The sequence below is a fragment of the Carlito syrichta genome, unplaced genomic scaffold (genome assembly GCF_000164805.1).
Source record: "Carlito syrichta isolate Samal-C Ts95f unplaced genomic scaffold, Tarsius_syrichta-2.0.1 Scaffold303596, whole genome shotgun sequence".
Lineage (NCBI taxonomy): Eukaryota > Metazoa > Chordata > Mammalia > Primates > Tarsiidae > Carlito > Carlito syrichta.
In genome coordinates, this window is record NW_007247692.1 from 106123 (window position 1) to 126822 (window position 20700).

Consider the following 20700-nt stretch of genomic DNA (forward strand, 5'->3'; position numbering starts at 1 on the left):
GAGCAACTTGGTGAGACCTTGTCTCTACAAATAAATCAAAAAATTAGCCAGGTGTGGTGGTGTTGCCTGTAGTTCCAGCTACTTGGAAGGCTGAGCCAGAAGGATCGCCCGAGCCCAACAGGTTAAGGCTGTGGTGGCCATGAGCGTGCCCCTTCACTCCATCCTGGGCAGCAGAGTGAGACTCTGACTCAAAAAAAAGCAAAAAGCACTGGCTCAGTGTCTTAATGACTTAGAAATAATGAAACATTTCATGACTGTTTATAGCTGTATTGAAAGCAGAGCAGAATGGGGCCCCTCCTGTCTTGGACAGTTGGAAGGAATGGCTTCGCTTCTGTTTTTAGAATTGTCGGCTAGACTGCCATCACTAGGACAAGCTATTTATGAGATGTGTATTGTAGAGTTCTTCTCCTTTTCTAAATTTGGGTTTCCAGTTCACCTTCCCTTAACCGTGTTGGCAAGCCCCCAACTCTAAGCCCCCGCACTGTGTGCACATCGTATCCAGAAACGGGGTACATGTTCACGTCATGCAGCGCTTGCCCAAGACGAATTGCTCTAAGAAAGTGGAAATTGCTGAAAGTTGGCTTGGCCATTCCCAGAGCATGAATTCTTCTGTTAATATTTTCATACGAGCCAGGCTCGGTGGCTCAGCCTATAATCCCGTGCCTTTGGGAGGCTGAGGTGAGTGGATTGCCTGAGCCCGTGGGTTCGAGACCCGCCTGGGCAGCGAGACCTCATCTCTACAATAAATCAAAAAATCAGCCGGGCGTGGTAGCGCATGCCTGTAATTCCGGCTCCTCGGAAGGCTGAGACGGAAGGATCGCCGGAGCCCAGCGGGTCGAGGCTGCGGTGGCCGGGAGCGGCCACTGCACTCCAGTCTGGGCGACAGAGTGAGACTCCAACTCAAAAAAAAAAAAGTATTTTCATACACAGTGAACATAAGTTGTTTCACTAGGTTCAATAAGGAAGATGAAAAAGTTATTGTTGATATTAAGGAAATTGCCAGATACAAGGTAGAAAAACGACATGTATTTATGTAAGAAAGCAGGGCGAGCCGGGCTCGGTGGCTCAGCCTGTAATCCCGTGCCTTTGGGAGGCTGAAGTGAGTGGATTGCCTGAGCCCGCGGGTTCGAGACCCACCTGAGCAACTTGGCGAGACCTCATCTCTACAATAAATCAAAATTAGCCGGGCATGGTAGCACGCACCTGTGGTTCCAGCTACTTGGAAGGCTGAGGCCGAAGGATCGCCGGAGCCCAGCAGGTTGAGGCTGCGGTAGCCGGGAGCGGCCACTCCAGTCTGGGCGACAGAGTGAGACTCCAACTCAAAAAAAAAAAAGAAAGAAAACAGGGCGACTGGGTTTGCTCTTCTCAGCATGTCTTTGGGGTTCACCCTAGTCGATAAACAGCAGCCTCAGCTTCCCACTTAAATGCAACACACCCTCAGTTAGGGGAAGTTTAGAAGGCGGAGCTTAGGAGCGAGGTGGGAACGTGGGACTTGACCTGCTCTGTGCTGTACCTGGTCAGATTGTGAAGGAGGGTGAGCATGAAGGGAGCTCACAGAAGAGAGTCCCTCCCCAGACACAGCTGAGTCATAAACTCCGTGGGGTCAGCTTCATGGGTTCTCGTTTTCTTAACCAGAAGATGAAGGTATGCAGGAAACTACCAATGTTAGATATAAAATTTGTTTCAAGGCTGTATAGACATTTTTTGCTGGTTACCTCAGAAAAAAGTTATTTTAGATGGATAAGTATAAAGTCAAATTATTTAATCTGAGTGTTTTTATCAAGAAATACATTCATATAAGCTCTCCGTTTTACTGCCTGTGTCAAAAATGCCTATTCTGTTGCTATTAAGTAATTGTATCAAAACACACTTTAGGCCAGGTGCAGTGGCTCACACTCGTAATCCCAGCACTTTGGGAGACCGAGGCAGGAGGATTACTTGAGCCCAGAAGTTTGAGACCGGCTTACGCAGCATAGCGAGAACTCATCTGTACAAAAAAAATTTAAAGACTAGCCAGGCAACTTGCACCTGTAGTCCAGCTACTCAGGAGGGGAGGCAGGAGAGTGGCTCGAGCCCAGGAGTTGGCGGCTACAGTGTGAGCTGTGATCCTGCCACTGCACTCCAGCCTGCATGACAGAGTGAGAGCCCAACTCAAAAAAACAAAACAAGATGTAAAAGTAAATAAAGCAAGTCTTGGATGAATATGAACATTATTTTGTGATTGGGTAAAATCTGGCATGGTAATTTAAAAATTAGCCTTGGGACATAATTGGATTGTCTGCAGAACTGGTTTCAGTCAACACGTTTCATGCTGAAAGTTACTTCTATCTCTAAGGAGTATCTGGATTATTCTATCTTGAACACAATGCCTAAAATTAGAATACTGGGCTAAAAATACAAGTTTGTAAACTTTCCTTTTCCCAAAGGTAACTAGAATAAATAGTTTGACAGACTTTCAAAACTGGGGAAATAAGCAAATGAAAAGAAATTCGGCCAAAACTTAGTCATGCTTCTGTTCTGTATTTCAGAGGTCAAATAGTTCTTTTAGAGTATTTGGTTTTTTCTAAATGAAGCAAGTATTTTTAGCTTGTTTTCTTCTGTAATAGTACAAAAATGTGGTGGTTTTTCCCATTGAGCTCGTAAATCTCAGCTAATCTGGGACGCATTTGGAGCCGGGGCTGTCTGCACTGCAAGTCAAGCCAGTGGTCCCAGCTTGGCTGGAAGGAACTTTCCAGGGTGGTTCATACAGGAAAACATGAATTTGCTTGCTTTATACAGTGGACTTTTATGGACTAAGAGCCAGTCACAAGTCACTGGCCCTTCTTAAACTTCCCTCCTCTCATTTAAATAGCAATATAATTTCCTATAGGGTAGAAAAGGCACTAAAATCTCAAGTAGGGAAAGTACTTTGGCCCATATACAATTGATGCGTTGGTCCACATCATTTAGAAAAGAAAGAAGAGGCCGGACACAGCTCACGCCTTTAATCCCCACACTCTGGGAGGCAGAGGCAAGAATAGCTTGAGCCTAAGAGTTCAAAACCAACCTGGTCAACATAGTGAGACTGTGTCACCAAAAAAAAAAAAAAAAGCCAGGCATAGTGACTCATGCCTGTAGCCGTAGCTACCTGGGAGGCTGAGGCAGGAGGATTGCTTGAGGCTGCAGTGAGTTGTGATCGTGCCGTTGCACTCCAGCCCGGGCAGCAGAATGAGATGCTGTCTCTGAATGAATGAATGAAATCACACAGAATATACTTTTCCAGTTAGCATGATGATTTTGAGCTTCCTTCATGTCGTACCTATAGGTCACTCTTTTTTCTTGCTGACTAGTGTTCTGCTGTAGGAAGATACTTCAGCTGTGTATCTGTTTATCTACTGACAGGCGCCAGGATGTTTCTAAATTCTGGCTTTATATGGATACTTGCTTTCGTTTCTCTTGGCTACCCTCAAAATGCAAAAACCTACAAATACTCTACGTGCTTCCTATTGTCTACGTGCTTCCTATTGACTACTTCTGCTGCCTTTTTCTCAGCAGAGATTACAAGTGAGAGTCACCACTCCTGACCATTTATTAAAAATTGTAAAATTCCAACGAATCTGTAATGACAAAAAGCAGATCATTCACTTCTGAGGGTTGAGAGTAGGGGATGTAAGAAGTAGCAGGAGAGAGTTTTGGGGTGATTATCTTGATTGTAGTGGTCGTTTCACATTTGTACACACATTTCAAAGCTCATCAAAATGTGCACTTTATGTATAGTTTATTGTGCATCAAGTAAACATCAGTAAAACTTTTCAAAAATCACTTAGGGCATCTGACGGTTTTGTTCCGTTTGCTGTAACTGGAACCTTCCAAACTCGGTGGAGTATGTATACCTTGAGTGTGCTGTCTGTGATCTGTGTATCTACTATTTGTATCATTGGCCTTATTACGTTATACGGTTGTCCCTTGGGGCATTGGTTCCAGAAACGCTCACAGATGCATTTCATAGATGCTCAAGTCGTTTATATAAAATGGCGCACACTGGCCGGGCGCAGTAGCTCAAGCCTGTGATCCCAGCCCTTTGAGAGGCCGAGGCGAGGGGATTGCCTGAGCCCATGGGTTTGAGACCAGCCCGGGCAACTTGGCGAGACCTCAGCTCTACAATAAATGAAAATTAGCCAGGCGTGGTAGCCTGTAGTTCTGTCTACTTGGAAGGCTGAGGTGGAAGGATCACCAGAGCCCAGCAGGTTGACGCGGGGTAGCCACAAGCATGCCACTGCCCTCCAGCCTGGGCGACGGAGTAAGACTCCAACTCAAGATAGGTAGGTAGGTAGATAGGCAGGCACACAGTATTTGCATACAGCCTACACATCCTTTTGTATACTTCAAATCATCTCTAGATTACTAATAATACCTGATATAATATAAATGCTGTGTGAATAGTTGTTGCACTGTATAACTATAGTTACCTGTATTGGGAATAATGACAAGAAAATGGGTCTGTATATGTTCAGTACAGACACAGCCACTCATTTTTTTTCCTCCAATATTTCCATCCACAGTTGGTTGAGTCCACGTAGGTAACTGGGATAATCTTCCCTCTTGCTCACATCTCTGAGTCTCCTTTCTACATAAGTGTGGAGCGTTGACTCTACAGTATCTACTGAGAGTAGAAATCCAGTCGTCCAAGCACAAAGCCAGAAACGTGACAGCTTTGTACAAGCATGGGGGCAAAATCCCAAGTGGTGAATGCACGTGAGTCTAGCCTGCATGTGAGGTTAGTTTTAACCTCATACAACCAAAAGGGGCTAAAATGAAAAGTTATGGAAACAGTATGAGAATGTTAGCCAATTCAGTTATTTTAGGCATGATTTGGGGCTTAGTGTCATGTATGTGTCTTGTGCTGCAAGGAGTGAAACCAAGGCCTGTGGACGGTCAGCGTGCTTGGATAAAAAGCAAACCAGGGTGCTCTCACACACTGCCCAGGTGTCGGCTTCCTCTGGAGCCTGTACCTATGACCTTACTCATTTAAAGTTTATTGCTAAATACATCCTCGTATTTTAAGAGCAGTATGGAGTTTTATGCTCCAAAACAAGCCATTTCTGTGCCCTTGGGGGGCACAGAGGAAATAAATGATTACAGTGTCATGTGACGAGTGCTGTGAACGTGTCAGTTACTCCCAGGGTTTTAAAAACATGACCCGTGTCTTGTGTATTTTCAGGCTGAAGGCAGCCTCATCTTAGAGCGTTACCTCGAAAAGGTGCCTTGCTAGCTCTTAAAGAATGGGAAGACCGGTGTTTGCGATGGACCCGGCCTCTAGAAAGACGGGACACAGGGTGTGTCGTCCACAGACCTGCAGGCCATCGCTCTTGGGGTTGTTTTTTTGTTTTTTATTTTTTTAATTTTTATTTTATTTTATTTTATTTTGAGTCGGAGTCTCACTCTGTCACCCAGACTGGAGTGCAGTGGCCGCTCCCAGCCACCGCAGCCTCTCCTGCTGGGCTCCAGCGATCCTTCCGCCTCAGCCTTCCAGTACCTGGAACTACAGGCAGGCACTACCACACCCGACTAATTTTTTGATTTATCATAGAGATGAGGTCTCGCCAAGTTGCCCAGGCAGGTCTCAAACCCACGGGCTCAGGCAAACCACTCACCTCAGCCTCCCAAAGCATGGAATGACAGGCTGAGCCACCGAGCCTGGCTCCTCTTGGGGTTTTAAAGTCACTTCTGATGTTGCAAGATGAGAACGGGAGGGGCCAGAGAAGAGGACAGAAAATGGATAGTAGAAACTCCCAGAAACACTGGGAGGATGGGTTGGCCTTTCACAGGAAGAGGGAAAACAAGCTCGTTGTGTAGAACAGGAAGGAAAGTGACCGAGATGCCTGGGAATGAAGACACTGTGTAGCGGGACAGACAGAGGCGGCAGGAGGAGCCAGAAAACCAGGCTCCACCCAACGCCCTTGATGTTGGTGTTTACGTGGGAAAGGGATAGAAATGGGTGTGACGGAATAGGGACTTGAGCCAGTGAGCCGTGTTTGGAGTCGTGACCTTGAGGTTGTGAGAAAGAACTGGCCACGGACAAGACCAAACACACCCCCCTCCAAGAGGAGACAGTGAGGGGTCCCAGGGCCCTCCAAGGCCAGCAACTATTCATTTGTGATGCTCACGTTCTGGAGACTTGTGTGACTTTGTTTCCCTAGCGCTTCTCGGCAATCTCAGTGGAAATCTGAAACAAGCACACCCTAGCTTTGACTCAGGGTTGGGATTTGCTGGGTTGAATCTGAAACGTGCGTGTGCGTATTTCAAGTGATCAGTCATGAGTTCAAGCTTAAGGAAGGAGAGAAAAGTCAGAGACCAGAAGGGAACCACATGCTGGAGTGGTGAGGAGAGGAGGGCCTGGAGTCTCTGCGAGCCGGGGGCGTAGGCGAGAGGCCCTGCAGGAGCTGTGAGGAAGACACGTGTGGAAGAAAGCGGGATGCGTGCGTGGAAGACTGAGCGAAATCTCCAAGCCGGTTCCAGATTGCCACCAAAGGCGCTGGTGGCGGAAATACTGTGACACAGTGGTCAGTGATCATTGCAACATGAAGAAATACAGGCATTTCAGCAATAGGTTATTCTGCGAGTTTTGTACACGGACGTTGACGGTTGTAGTGAAGCAACGCACTGACCGTTGTCCCAAACGCTACTTAAGAGGGGATTTAATTCCGAATAAGATCTTGGTGGCTGTGCAGGTGGGTGACTGAGGTAGGTCGAAGTGTGTTCAGTTGGAATCCAGAACGTTCAAGAATCTGTCAGGTGACGTGAGTTGTCACTTAATCCTGAAATATACCAGGAGGCATGGACTACCCAGAGTGACAAAGCTCCGGAATTCTCCCCTTGTAAGAGGGAGAGTAACAGTTGTGCACAACAGGCTGTTAACCCGAGGGAAAGGGACACACGCTTCTTTGGCATTTGACTGAGGCTTCTCAGAATCCTGGGGTTTTTTTGATGTCTGGGATTACAAAGAAAAGGAACTTTATCAAAATATTAAGTGCAACCTTGTAATATAACTTGCCTCTTTATTAATGTGTGAATAACAAGATCTGGAAGCATGTCTTACAGCTACTGTGATATTGAAACAGTGATGATCATAAATAGTATTTCACGACGTTTCCTACAACCGCAACGAGATCGGAAGGTAGCCGTATCTTCCACTGATGAAAAAAGTTAGAGGCGCAGTGAATATGAGCCTCTGCTGCCTCCGTTCATCACCGAAGAAAATGTGAATGTCAGCAAAATGAAGCTGCCATTCTGTTCCCCACCTCTCCGCCCAGCGTTCTCGTGGTCCTGGGGTTTAAGAAGCCTTGACTTCAAGGACAGTGTGTCCAGAAGGCATGAGGGAGAATTGCAGCTTAGAAGTGACGTTGTAGAGCCAGGAGACATTTCTTCATCCCAGACTCCCTGGTGAGGGTGGAAGTGAGGGTGTGGAGACGGAGGCGTGCCTCAGTGGGCCGACTTGCTCAGCAGAGCGGCGTGGTGGTGGGGACAGGCTAGTGCCCTCTGTGGCGAGAGGCCGTGTATATCCCAGATCAAACCCAGAGTGGGGGGCGTGACACTCTAGCAAAGATGATGTCTGTGGCTGCTGAGAGGCTCCGTGGGGTTGTTTGGGAGGGCGGGGCAGAGGGTGTGAGGCTGAGGGCCTGTCAGGGTGCGACGGGCTGGCTGTGGTGTCCCGAGCACATCGAGACTGAGCTGGGTTCTGCTGGGGACAGGCCTTCGAGAACCGGAGTGGCTCAGGCTTCCAGGGAGAGTCCCATTGAGAACTGCCTGGTGTCTCTGAGGAAGCTTTACCCCGTTTAAATATTGCGGTTGTGACACAGAAACCTTGGGTTTGTGTTTGCTTCTGTTGTCTTGTTTTCTTTTTCCTCCTCTCCCTGTTAGAGGGTAGAACATACTCTGTCCAGCTCAGGAGAGAAAAACACTTGAAGTCAAAATGAGACGCTTGACAGCACAGTGGAAAGCAGTGCTGGGCGGAGGGGAGGGCTGGGGTCTCACAGGGAGTTGCCAGGGGCCTGAACCCTGCGTCTTTGTTCTCACTGCTGCTGCCAAGCGCACAAAACCATGGGAGAGTTGGTGAGTAAAAAAGGAACTTGGAGGGTTATTTCTTAAAGACCAGCCTTGCCATTCGAACCCGTAGGAGGACTGGGCGGTATCTTCCCGAGTAAGGAAGATGAGGAAATGAAGCTCAGTGGCCAACTCAGAAACTCAGTTGTTTGGGGTTCATACAACTAGACAGACTTTCAATGTATGGCACTTACTTTTTAATCACTTGAAATAAATCGAAGAACTTGGTCTTTCTGATGGGGAATTGTACCACTGTTAAGTGATTACCCTAATGTGCGTTTTACTTCTTTAACCTAATGGTAACTGTGTTCATCAGTAGATTGATTCTTCTTGTTTGTTTTTTTGAAAACTAGGAGTTAGCTCTCCGGAGCCAGTTACCAACACTGGAGCAGGATGGTGGGACTCAAAATCCAGTGTCTTCTCCCGGGATGTCTCAGGAATTGAGAACAATGACGACCAATAGCTCAGACCCCTTTCTCAACAGGTTGGTGACCGTGGCTGCTGGCCAGTGTCTTACAAAGCTCGTCACTGTAAGGCCTTTCTGCTGAGCGTTCGCCGCCGGCTGTTTTGAGCCTCCGCGTGGGCCAGGAACCCTCGCTGTAAATGAGCCTCCTTAAGTGGCAAGGACGGTAAAGGGGGGGTGGACAGCATCTCCTGTGACAGGAAGTGAGCTGTTCAGATTTGCCGAGGGAGGCTCGTTCAGAGTCAGGGCTGTTTGCTTCTGCCTGGACTGCTGGCAAACAGTCACTTACGGTGTCGGAGTCGTGAAGGAACGTGCGAAGGCCTTTCTGTGAAAGCAAGTGAGCAGCATCTCAGACCTGCTCAGGGTTGCGCTGGAAGGAATTTTCCTCATAGCTGTTCAGCCCGAGAGGTTTCACCCAGCGGCCCTGGAAGGGCCTCATGTGCTCCCGGGCTGTCGTTCAAGGAGAGAAAACGTAAGGTTGCATCTCTTCCCAGAACGCGTTGAGATGAAGGGCACTGTGCACCAACATCAGCCTTCTGGTGCTTCTTAGTGAGTTTTCACAGATCTTGGGATTGTGGTGGATGGCAGTACGGCGGATGGCAGTGCTGCGTCAAATGCTGTGTCGGAAACTGAGCGGAAACAGGTCGCTCTTGCCTGGAGAGCCATTTAGGATTCAGATTTCGGGCCGGGCTCGGTGGCTGAGCCTGTGATCTCAGCACTTTGGGAGGCCGAGGCGAATGGATTGCCTGAGCCTGTGGGTTCGAGACCCACCTGGGCAACTTGGCAAGACCTCGTCTCTAAAATAAATAAAAAATTAGCCAGGCGTGGCAGCGTGTGCCTATAGTTGCAGCTACTCGGAAGGCTGAGGCGGAAGGATGGCCGAAGCCCAGCAGGTCGAGGTTGTGGTGGCTGGGAAAGTGCCACTGAACTGCAGTCTGGGCGACAGAGTGAGACTCCAACTCAAAAAAAAAAAAAAGTAAGATTTAATTAACATTCTTCCAGATTGCAAAGTACCTAAGTACCTATGGAGTCTTAATTTTAAAACATACTCAGTGCTTTTGATTCTGACCAATTTTAAGCAAAACACCTTTTGAAATACTGAAAGGTCATGTGGTTTGGGGAAGTTTCTCTGCTACCCTTCAATCCTCACCGACTCAACAGGAAGCTTCATGATTCCAATTAAAAAGAAATCTTACCCTGCTAAAAAGATATTTAGTGCAACTGAGTTTCTTCACTCAGTCTTAAGATTGGTGCTAGTGGCCTAGGTGGGAGGTTTGATTTTGCAGACCGTCTGTAATTTTTTTTTTGTTGTTTTTTGTTTTTTTGAGTTGGAGTCTCACTCTGTCGCCCAGACTGGAGCGCAGTAGCCGCTCCCGGCCACCGCAGCCTCGACCTGCTGGGCTCCGTTGATCCTTCCGCCTCAACCTTCCAAGTAGCTGGAACTACAGGCGTGTGCTACCACGCCCGGCTGATTTTTTGATTTATTGTAGAGATGAGGTCTCGCCTGCCCAGGTGGGTCTCGAACCCGCGGGCTCAGGCAATCCACTCACCTCAGCCTCCCAAGGGGTGGGACTACAGGCTGAGCCACCGAGCCCGGCTTGTAATTTTTCTTTTTCTTTTTCTTTTTTTTTTGTGAGTCAGAGTCTCACTCTGTTGCCTAGGCTGGACCGCAGTGGCACAATCATGCCTCACCACAGCCTCCAACTCCTGGGCTCAAGCAGTCACCCTGAATCAACCTTCCAAGTAGCTGGAGCTACGGATGCACACCCAGCCAATTTTTTTCTTAATTTTTGTAGAGATGAGATCTTACGTTGCTGCCCAGACTGGCCTTGAACTCCTGGGCTCTAGTGATCCTCCTTCCTCCACCTCCCACAAGACTGGGATAACAGGCGTGAACCCTACGCCCAGCCTAAAAAAACTCTTGGTGGTTTCCCTGTTGTTTGCTGTTTTATTGACACGCATTCCTGGAGCTCCCGGCTGCTTTTCCTCCAGCAACTCTTGCTCACGGTGCAGGTGCATCATTGTGAGCTTACCTCCCTCTCGCTCTTGACGTCCTTCCAGGCCAGCTCGGGTGTGTCCCCTCAGTGAAGCCGACCCGGCTTGCACGCTCCCTCCCGCTCCGAGCGCTCCCTGCCCACCGAGCACACACAGCCCGGGTATGAGTCGTCTGTTTGTCCGTTCCCTCCCTGAGGAGGTGAGCCTCTCGCAGAGCGTGGCCGGCTGCTACCCCATCTCCTCAAGGCCTGGTGTCGGAGAGCGGCAGGTGCTCGGTGACTGTTCGTGGAGGGGCGCCTGCAGGAGGCGGGGCTTGCAGGGAGCAGCTCCCGTCCTCAGGGATGCCCGCTCGCCCCCCTGCAGTTTGGAGTGAACTCTGCACAGCTCTGTCCGCTCAGCTGCTCTGTCAGGGATTCGGATGTCTGCTGCGTGCCCGTGCCTAGGAGTGGGAGGAGAGTGACACTGGGACCGGGTGCTTGCCCCAGATCTGGGTAGGCAGACACAGACTGACCACACCCTGAGGCCACCTCACGCAGGACCGCGGTCTGCAGATGCTCTGGGAGGCTGATTTGTGTTTTCAGGGGTCTGTGCAAAGCTTTTGAATCTTGCCAGAATCAGGCAGAAGCATCAGGGTGGCCGCAATATTCGGAGTGAGGGGGAGGGAGGACAGGGAAGTGCCTTGAGAGCTGCGGGGAAGAGGCTTGGGCTCCTGGGAGAGCTGTTAGCCTTGAGCAAGTGTGAAAGCTTGGCTTTAAAGCTTAGTTGCTAAAAAATAAATAAATAAATAAATAAATAAAATAATAAAGCTTAGTTGTTGTTGTTTAGTCTTTTAGCTGTGGGGAGTGTTAAAAGTTCACGTCCGTGTTCCAAGAGACCACTAGGAAGGGTGGCGATTGCCTGCCTTGGTCTTACACTTCTCCATGAGCTTTTCTAGAGTTGGTAGAACTGCACATTACACAGTCAATGCAGGCTGATGTCTGTGTATTTTACCACTTGAGAGTGTGTTCCATTCGTGGAAATAATGTTCTAAGGGTATTTCCCACACTTGGGTCAAAGTGGGACATTTTTCTTTGGTTTTGATCTTTCCTTCCCTGGCGCTGAATGGCCTTTTATTTTGTGCTGAGGTCTTTGGAGCTCCGCCCCCCCACCCCCTTAAACAGGAGCAAGGAGACCAAGCTATGGGTGTTGGCGGGAACTCCTCCGGCTCGGCCCCGTCCAGGAAGGAATTCCGGTTCTTTCTTTTGGGTTGATGTTTTTCCTTGGCTTCAGCTCTCTGCGCGAGAGCTAGGAGTTAATGTGAGTCTAGCGCAGACCTGTTCACCAGCCACCTGGAGTTGCATTCTGACCTCTCCACTGGTGCCACCACCACCAGGGAAATTGAGACCTGGGGCCGCCCCCTCCCCCGACACTGATGGCTTTACAGAGAGAAACTTCACAAGAGTTTCCTGTCGGTTAGGAAAACTAGCACTGTGTACCTTTTTGTTGCCTTATTGCATCAAGCACAGAACCTGGGAGAGGGCTTGGAAGCGCAGGGCTGCCCTTCGATGGGGATTAATTCATCTGTTTCACCATGAGCGCCAGCGCGCGGCCCTGCTGGTTTCAAGCGTCACAGGGCAGGAATCTCGAATCTCGGCTGATCCTCTTGGGGGGCCACGTGGGAGTCGGCGGGTGTTTATGCTTAGCTCGAATCGATTTCCGAGATGTCCGCATTGGTCTTTGACTGTCGTTTTTTGCAGTGGCACCTACCACTCTCGAGATGAGAGCACGGACAGCGGCCTGAGCGTGAGCAGCTACAGCGTCCCTCGCACGCCCGACGACTTCCTGAACAGCGTGGACGAGATGGACACGGGTCGGTGTTCTTGCCCCTCTCGGCCGCCGGGCTTTGGGCAGGGGCAGTCGCGGCCTGGCGCCCTGGGGTGGGCAAAGGTTATTTAGAAGAAAACGGGTTGAAGCCCCACACACTTCTGTTCGCATTGAGCTCACTTTGTTTCCATATGGCGATGTGTGATTTAAGTCTTTTTGTTGTTTTTATTTATTTTTTTTTTATTTTTGAGTTGGAGTCTCACTGTCGCCCAGACTGGAGTGCAGCGGCCGCTCCCGGCCACCGCAGCCTCGACCCGCTGGGCTCCGGCCATCCCTCCGCCTCAGCCTTCCAAGTAACTGGAACTACAGGCGCGCGCTACCATGCCCGGCTAATTTTTGATTTATTGTAGAGACGAGGTCCTGCCAAGTTGCCCGGGTAGGTCTCGAACCCGCGGGCTCAGGCAGTCCACTCGCCTCAGCCTCCCAAAGCACTGGGATGACAGGCTGAGCCACCGAGCCCGGCTTTTTCGTTGTTTTTAAATATCATGAGCTGGATATATTGGCTCTATTGGAATAAAACTGACAAGAGGACTTACTTTCGCGTGCTCATGTTCATTTGGAAGGCAGGCGGGAACCTCATTAGGAGTTGCTCTCGTGATTGTTGATCTGCACCCTTAATTTGGGGGAGAGATTTCTGTGTGCAATTCGGTGTCTGCTTTCCCCTTTTCTCTGAGAGTTTTTGGTTCCGCTTGGGTGTTCTGGAGCTTAGGAAGCCAGGTGGGAAAGGCTCGTGGTGGGGTTCGCCTTCTCTGTTGCTGGAATGGGTACAAGTCTTGCAGGAGCTGAGAAACAGCTGCCTCACTGGATGAGCCCGGACCCGTTTCTCCCGGGGCTTCCCCAGCGACCGTTGCCCTGGCCTTGACGCCTGCCGGAGCGCAGGAATTAGCAGGGAGATGAAGCCATTCTCCGGTGCGCCAGCGCTGCAGCTGAGGACTGCTCTTCCAAAAGGGTCTGGCAAGTCCTGGTGCCGATTCTCCCCCAGCCCCGGACTTCGGTGTTTTTCCAACATCCACACCACCCCATCCTCTCTCTTGTCTAGATCTTAACTCATCCTTGGAAGCCACTTCAGACCCATTCCCTGCCCAATACCCTGGCTCAGCCCCTCAATTCCTTTCTGTCTTCTTCAGATCTCCCTGCACCTCAGTGGCTTATGTTAGTTTTGCTAAGAGAATGTCCTGTTGACGCTCTGAGGAGTGTTCATGTTGCCCTGTGCAAAAAAGTGGCCACGTAAGTCTGGGAAGCCTAGAAGCCAGGCCGAGAAGAGGATTTGTTCAGGGACTTCAGGGAAGCTCGCTTTGCTCTTAGAGTATGAATCCAAGGGTAGAACAGAGGACTCATGCAGTCCTTTTAATCTCATGGTTCCCAAAGTGCACGTCAGGGTGAGGCGGGTCTCTGCCGTTGGCTTTTACGTGGATGTTTTTGTGGTGAGCATCGGGAAGCCGTAGGATCGGGACGTGGCGTGTGCTTGTTCTGTCTCCCCTGCTGCTGCACTTACTTTTTCAAGGGCTTCTTATTTGTTCATGGCTCCCTTTAGTCCTGGGCACATCTTGAGTAGTGAAGCTGTTGGTTGAACATCCGAACACACGCCGAAACCAAAGTAAACGTGGCGTTGTTTTTTCGTTACCTGTTTGTGTCGGTCGTTCGGCCTAAAATCAATCCCGGGCGTCCGTGCGGGTGGGCCGGTCAGGAGTGCTCTTCGTTGCCCGTGTCTGTGCGTTCCTGGGATGCTTTCCCCAAAGGACCCTGTTCTCTCTCTCTCTCCCCCTCTCAACCAGGTGACACGATCAACCAAAGCACCCTGCCCTCCCAGCAGAACCGTTTCCCAGACTACCTGGAAGCCATTCCCGGGACAAATGTGGACCTTGGCACGCTGGAGGGCGACGGCATGAACATAGAAGGGGAGGAGCTGATGCCGAGTCTGCAGGAGGCCTTGAGCTCCGACATCCTCAACGACATGGAGTCCGTTCTGGCCGCCACCAAGCTAGATAAAGAAAGCTTCCTGACGTGGTTATAGAGCCTCAGGTAGACCGAATTCCCAGCCTGTGAAGGATCTAAGGAGATGAGACAGATACGCCTGAAATCGCCCAGTCAGCCAGTTGCCCTGTGCTGGCTAGTACAGAAAATGATGAACAAACGTCCAGCCAGAGCTTTTCATCCACATTTTGCTCTTCCTTGTCCATTGCTGCTGTTAATATATTGCTGACCTCTTTCACAGTTGGCTCTAAAGCATCAAAAAAAAAACTGTTTTGTTTCTTTTGCTGTTGTAACTGCTGTCCGTGCGGGGGCTGGGGGAGGGGAGCCTGCTGGATGGCAGATGCCAGTCCTTGTGCCCAGCTAGATGTTCACCGGTCGTTCTAACTAAACACTCAGACTCGGAAGTCAGACGCTTCACGCCACCGCACGTAATGTGTTCGAGCAGTGGTCTCTTCAGCTGCCCTGGGCCGGTGGACACACGGGACTTGCTGGCCCGAGGCGCCAAAAGCATTGTCTCTGATATCAAGTATCCGAGCTGACATGAGGCGGTAGCCAAAACCGAGGCTGAAGATTTTCCTTCCAGTGTTTTCTTTCCTCCTAACGCTATCGTTAGTCACATAGTGACCTTGATTTTATATTAGGAGCTTATAAGGCATGAGACAGTTTCCATAGAAATATATTAATTATTGCCACGTACTCTAGTATAGATTTGGGGGGATATTTGTGTGAGTGGGGGGGAATTTTTGGTTGGTTGGTTTTGTTGCAACTTAGGTGACCATACTAGTGAGTCTGTTTGTAGTGTAGCTTGGGGCGGTTATTATAGTTCTTTTGGTTAAATCACGTTTCCTGGTTTTTTACCATCTTATTTAAATCTTGGTTATCTGTGCTCTCTCTCTCTCTCATACACACACACACACACACACACACACACACACACACACACACACACACACATAATGTTTATAATAGTGTGATAGTGGAATGTACCCTTTTTTAGGTTTCCCTACTTTCCAGTTTATTTTTTAAATGGTAGCTTTGAATGTATGCATGTAGAATACATGACTAGTGGTTTATATTTCACAGGTAGTTCAAATCAGTCTGCAGGCGTGTGGAGTAGTTTAGTGGCCTAGAAAGGGCTGCCACCTCGGGTCAGGGCTGGGGAACCTCTGTGCCCTCTGGGCACCTAGCAGATCTGATCTGATGAATTGGGGAGGCGCAAACGAGAAATGGCTTCGTTCCCCTTGGACTCCTGTGGACTGATTCAAAGCCTTGATGAGAAGCTCGGAGCAGGTTCATGATGTACATGACAGAAGCAAGCTGTAGAGTGGTTTCCTTCCTTTAGCTTCGGACGTTCCCTTTGCCATAGTTTTGGAGGTAGATTCTAGTCCTTTAGTCCTCATTTGTGATGAACACATTAAAGACTAGATGGAAATATCGCCTCTGGGATTGCTCTTACTCACAAGACTTGCCCCTGCTTCTTTTTTATGCTGAAAGTTGACTGGGTAGCATGTAGAACACGGCAAGGCCATGAGTTAGTTGGTCAAGCGATCAGATTAATAGATGTACATTGATAGTTGAGTTTAGCAGAGAAATAGAGATAATCATGATGATGCCTTTATTTTCCCAGGAAGAGATAAAGCTAGAGTATGTGTCTACAGGAGTAATCATGGTTTCCAAAGAGTATTTTTTAAAGGAACAAAATACACATGAATTAACTCTTCAGTATAAGCTATAAAATAATAGTTGGTTGTGAATTAAAGTGGCACCAACTGGCACCTCTGATGTAAGGGTCTTTCCATTTTTCTAGAATAAGCCCTTATTTTCAAGGGTTTGCAACAAACATAAAATCTCTTTTCCTGGCTAAAGCTACTATGAAAAGCCTTGGTTGGGAAGACAGATTTTTTTTTTTTTCCTCAGTTGCAAGATTTAAGTATTTCGGCCCTTCTACTTGGGGAGTACAAAGGTTTTATTTTAAGTACTTTCAGTGCTCAAAGAAAAGCAATCACTGTGTTGTATATAATATTTCATAGGTCGATCACTCGTAATAATTGGCTCTAAGGCTTTTGCTAAGAAAACAGCAGAAAGAGAAAATCTTGAGTTAAGTCTGAGGGAAATGGCCACCGTGCAGACGGTATTTTAGAGTAATGAAATCCTACCTAGAATGCAGAAATGAGTATATGGATGACACAGCATGTTGTTGGTTGTTTTTTCTTTTTTTTAACTTGGAAAGAACAAAGCTACTCGGAAGGAGTGTCTGTAATTTGCCAGTAAGCCACAAATTGAGATTGCAACTTCTATATCAGCAGAGTGGCTTTAGTTTAGGGGGAGGGTGGGAAGGTGTGGGGGTTGTGAAGATTTAGTGGGACCTTGATAGAGAACTTGATAAACCTCTTTCTCTTCAATAAAGACCTGTCTTGCATCTTGTTGCCACTAAAGGCAGTTGTTCCTGAAATTTCAGTCATTTGCGTGCACCCACAGAACAAGGATGTGGAGCTGTAATTTGCCCAGTGTTACCTCAGTGTTGTAGCAGCGCTGTGATGCTGACACACAGCTTCGATCTTATCCCACCCTCCGTACTGACCTGAGGGAGACCCAAGAATCCTTTCTCTTTGAGTTTGAATCATAGCCTTGATGTGGTCTCTCTCGCGTTAATGTCCTCATTCCTGATGTAAAAGTGTTTAACTGCTTCTTGGTTGTAATTGGGTAGCGTTGGAATAAGATTTTATCTGGGTATTCTTGAATTGCTTTTACAATAAACCTATTTTATAATCTTTAAAATTATCAGCTTTTTACCTTTGTGTTCTTTTCAGTTAGGGCTTTTTAGATCTAGTTAGGGTTGATGGAGCACATTGATTTGGAGTTTCAGATCTTCCAAAGTACTACTTGTTATAAGAATTATTTTCTAAATATAGTGCCTTAAAAAAAAATGAACATAAAGAAGTGACTTTGACACGAATGATGTTGCTGTTTTAAGTATTCACATTAAATAGATGCATTCTATATGGAACCTGGCAAACTGAAAAATAACGGTAATTAATTGTATAATTCAGAATGCATACCATTTGGTGTTGAAACTCAAACAGTAGAAAGCGAGAAGCAGTGTCCAGTGATTGACAATTTCACAGCCTTTGGACATCTGAGAAGCAAGTACTCGGATGAATTTGATCTTTGCAAGCATGTTTTTATACGATTGTGGGTGTGCCTATCATAACAATTGTTTTCTGTATCTTGAAAAATTATTCTCCACATTTTAAATGTTTTATATTAGAGAATTCTTTAATGCACACTTGTCAAATATATATATATAGTACCAATGTTACCTTTTTATTTTTTGTTTTAGATGTAAGAGCATGCTCGTATGTTAGGTACTTACATAAATTGTTACATTATTTTTTCTTATGTAATACCTTTTTGTTTGTTTATGTGGTTCAAATATATTCTTTCTTTAAACCCTTCTTCGTTGTTTTTAACAATTGATCATATTTGAAACTTTTGTGTTGGCTTCTTAATGGTCTTCCAGTAGAACGAATGCTGGAAATAAAAAGTGATGGCAATAGCCACTGACAGGTCATCGCAGGGTTCGTTTTGCTCCTTGGGGTCAGGCATGACGCTTGGAACCTTTGAAGTGTGCATCTATGTCTTGGAACTCTGCGTGCTGTTCTCACACGCACCCTCCCGTCAGTGGGAGGTCCCAGCCGAATTGCATCTGTCTCGTTCCTTAACGACCTGACTACGTGTGACAGCACAGGGGACCGTGAGAGAAACAGACACTGTCTGTCGCAGTGGCCTTCGGCCTTATTTCTCCCAAGTACTGTCGCGTGGTCTCCAGAACACTTGTATTAGGAATACTTGTTTTATCAATACAACTTTTCACAGATTTAAGTGGTAGGACCTGGATTTTGAATAAGAAGTAGATTTGAAAGCCTGCCTTCGAAAAAGACTTATTTCTGTATTTGTGTCATAGCATCAATTATTTACACCTCTGTTTTGGTGAAGCAAATCTGAAAACTCATAGTGTGCTATGCATAACTACATCAGCAGAACTTGGAATTGACCTGTTTCTGCTTTGTTTTGTTTTTTGAGTCAGACTCTCACTCCATTGCCCAGGCTGGAGTGCCATGGCACACTCACAACCACCCCAGCGCCGACCTGCTGGGCTCCGGCGATCCTTCCTCCTCAGCCTTCCAAGTAGCTGGAACTACAGGTGCGCACTACCACACTCAGCTAATTTTTGTGATTTATCGTGGAGATGAGGTCTCGCCATATTGCCCAGGCTGGTCTTGAACCCATGGGCTCAGGCAGTCCTCTCGCCTCGGCCTCCCAAAGTGCTGGGATGACCGCTGAACCACCCAGCCCGGCCAGTTTCTGTTTTGACAGATCTTAGCTCCAAACCATCCCTTGTGTCTAGGCTGTGCGCTTCCTACTGAGAAGCTCCTGTGAGGAACGGCACCCTGTGTGTCAGGTGGCTTGAAGTCCAGTCATGCGAGCCCCCCGTACCTGCAAGCCAGAATGGTATGGCCTTCAGTGACCGCCAAGTCGGATTTAGCAGAATACTCAGGAGTATGTTCTCGGATTTAGGGATAGCTATCTCTGATGAGAACAAGGACCACTCCAAATGTCTGAGAAGTACAGTCGCCTTATTTAGAGCCTGATACTGAGTCATGTACATAATATTTTTCTTAGACCCCAGTTAAAGTTCAGTCACTCAGTAAATGGATCACCCAGCCGGACTAGGCAGGAAAACAGTCTTCCAGGGGGAGACAGAACGGTAACTGGCAGTAAGAGGAAACCAGGCAGTCACTACAGGAGGGTTGGGAGACCGGTGGGTTGCGTTTGAACTCACGGTTTCCATTTCCTGACAGCTGAGGTCGCAAGAGAAGAGTAACCCTAAAGACCCAGGTACACTTTCTTACCTTCTCGAATGGCGGCCAGACCCTCCCTGCCACTGGCAGCCATCAGCTTCGTTGGCCTTGTGGGTGACTGTGAGGTGCTGGGCACCAGGGTTCCACGTGACTGATGCTTCTGGCGTCAGCCTGGCTCCAGCAGGACGCCAGCCCGGTCACCCCTCTTCCATGGGAAGCTGTTGGCATGAGGTCCATTGGCATCCCATGAAACTTGTGATACAGTCTTTTCTTTAATTTAAAGTTTAACGACTGGATTGAAAGTCAGATAAGACGTCTGGGACACTTGAGTGCTACAGTCTTTCCAAGTCACACATAGAATACATCTTGTGATGTATTCTGAATACAAAAACCTCTGACATAAGCAGATAATTTCTTCATTTCTTTCATAAACATAGCCTTAACCTGGCAGAATTACTGCCACAAATGGACACAGTTGCAGAATCAAGACAGCAGAACAAGATGATGCCAGAGAGAAATTCTGAATTTTTTAATCTTCTGTGTTTTAACAGAAAACAAAAAACACTCAAACTAAATGACCTGACTTCTAAGCCGCCATGACCCTGTTAGAAGTAGATTGTTAAAAACCCCAAAACCCAGTGTCTGTGGTATTCAAAGCAATTATTTGCAGAACTCTGAGCAAAGCGTCTGCTTCTCTAAAATTACTAAACAGCCGGCCTATTATTTGAAACTTTTTTTAAGTGACACTATAAAAAACTAGAGTTAGTGTAACTTTGTGAAATTGGTATTGGTTTGCATTCAAAATAAATTGAAGGGACAGAAACTCTCAGTGATAGAAACCTTTTAAAAGCCTTATGGTTACTCTCCATATTTCCCTATGTCTTGCCTCAAGTGTATTTTGCATGAGACTGCAGTTTCCGTGGCCTTTATCGACTCTTTATGAAACAGCAGATGAGTTAAATATCACCTTCTAAGTGTGGTTTTCTTTTTTTTCTTTTGTTTGAGTTAGAGTCTCACTCTGTCGTCCAGGCTGGAGTGCAGCGGCACACTCACAGCCACCCCAGTGCCGACCTGCTGGACTCTATCCCACATCCCAAAGTGCTGGGATGACAGGCTGAGTCACCGAGCCCGGCCCTGAGTGTACTTTTCATTGTGGGCAGTTGTTAGAAACCATGTCTCAGCTCCGTCGAGGGCATGTGTTCACTTTCACATCAGGTTCTTTTTTCTTTTAAGTTGGAGTCTCACTCTGTTGCCCTGCTGGGCTCCGGCGATCCTTCCACCTCAGCCTTCCAAGTAGCTGGAACTACAGGCGCGCACTACCCTGCCTGGCTAATTTTTGATTTGTTGTAGAGATGAGGTCTCACCAAGTTGCCCAGGCAAGTCTCGAACTCGCGGGCTCGGGCAATCCACTCACTTCAGCCTCCCAAGGTGCGGGATTACAGGCTGAGCCACCGAGCCCAG

General features: G+C 47.8%; 1 protein-coding gene across 2 annotated transcripts in view; it reads left to right on the forward strand.

The window, feature by feature from the left end:
• The window catches only part of YAP1 (Yes associated protein 1), a 119472-nt gene extending 104542 nt beyond the window's left edge, over positions 1–14930 (forward strand). The window contains exons 6-8 of one of the 2 annotated variants that reach the window (XM_008058695.2): positions 8436–8566; positions 12277–12389; positions 14179–14930. In XM_008058695.2, the coding sequence (XP_008056886.1) occupies positions 8436–8566; positions 12277–12389; positions 14179–14417 (483 nt within the window). In that variant the 3' untranslated portion in view covers positions 14418–14930. The remainder of the gene's footprint in view (positions 1–8435; positions 8567–12276; positions 12390–14178) is intronic. The other variant, XM_021712673.1, reaches the window with a different exon arrangement.
• The last annotated feature ends 5770 nt before the right edge of the window (positions 14931–20700 follow it).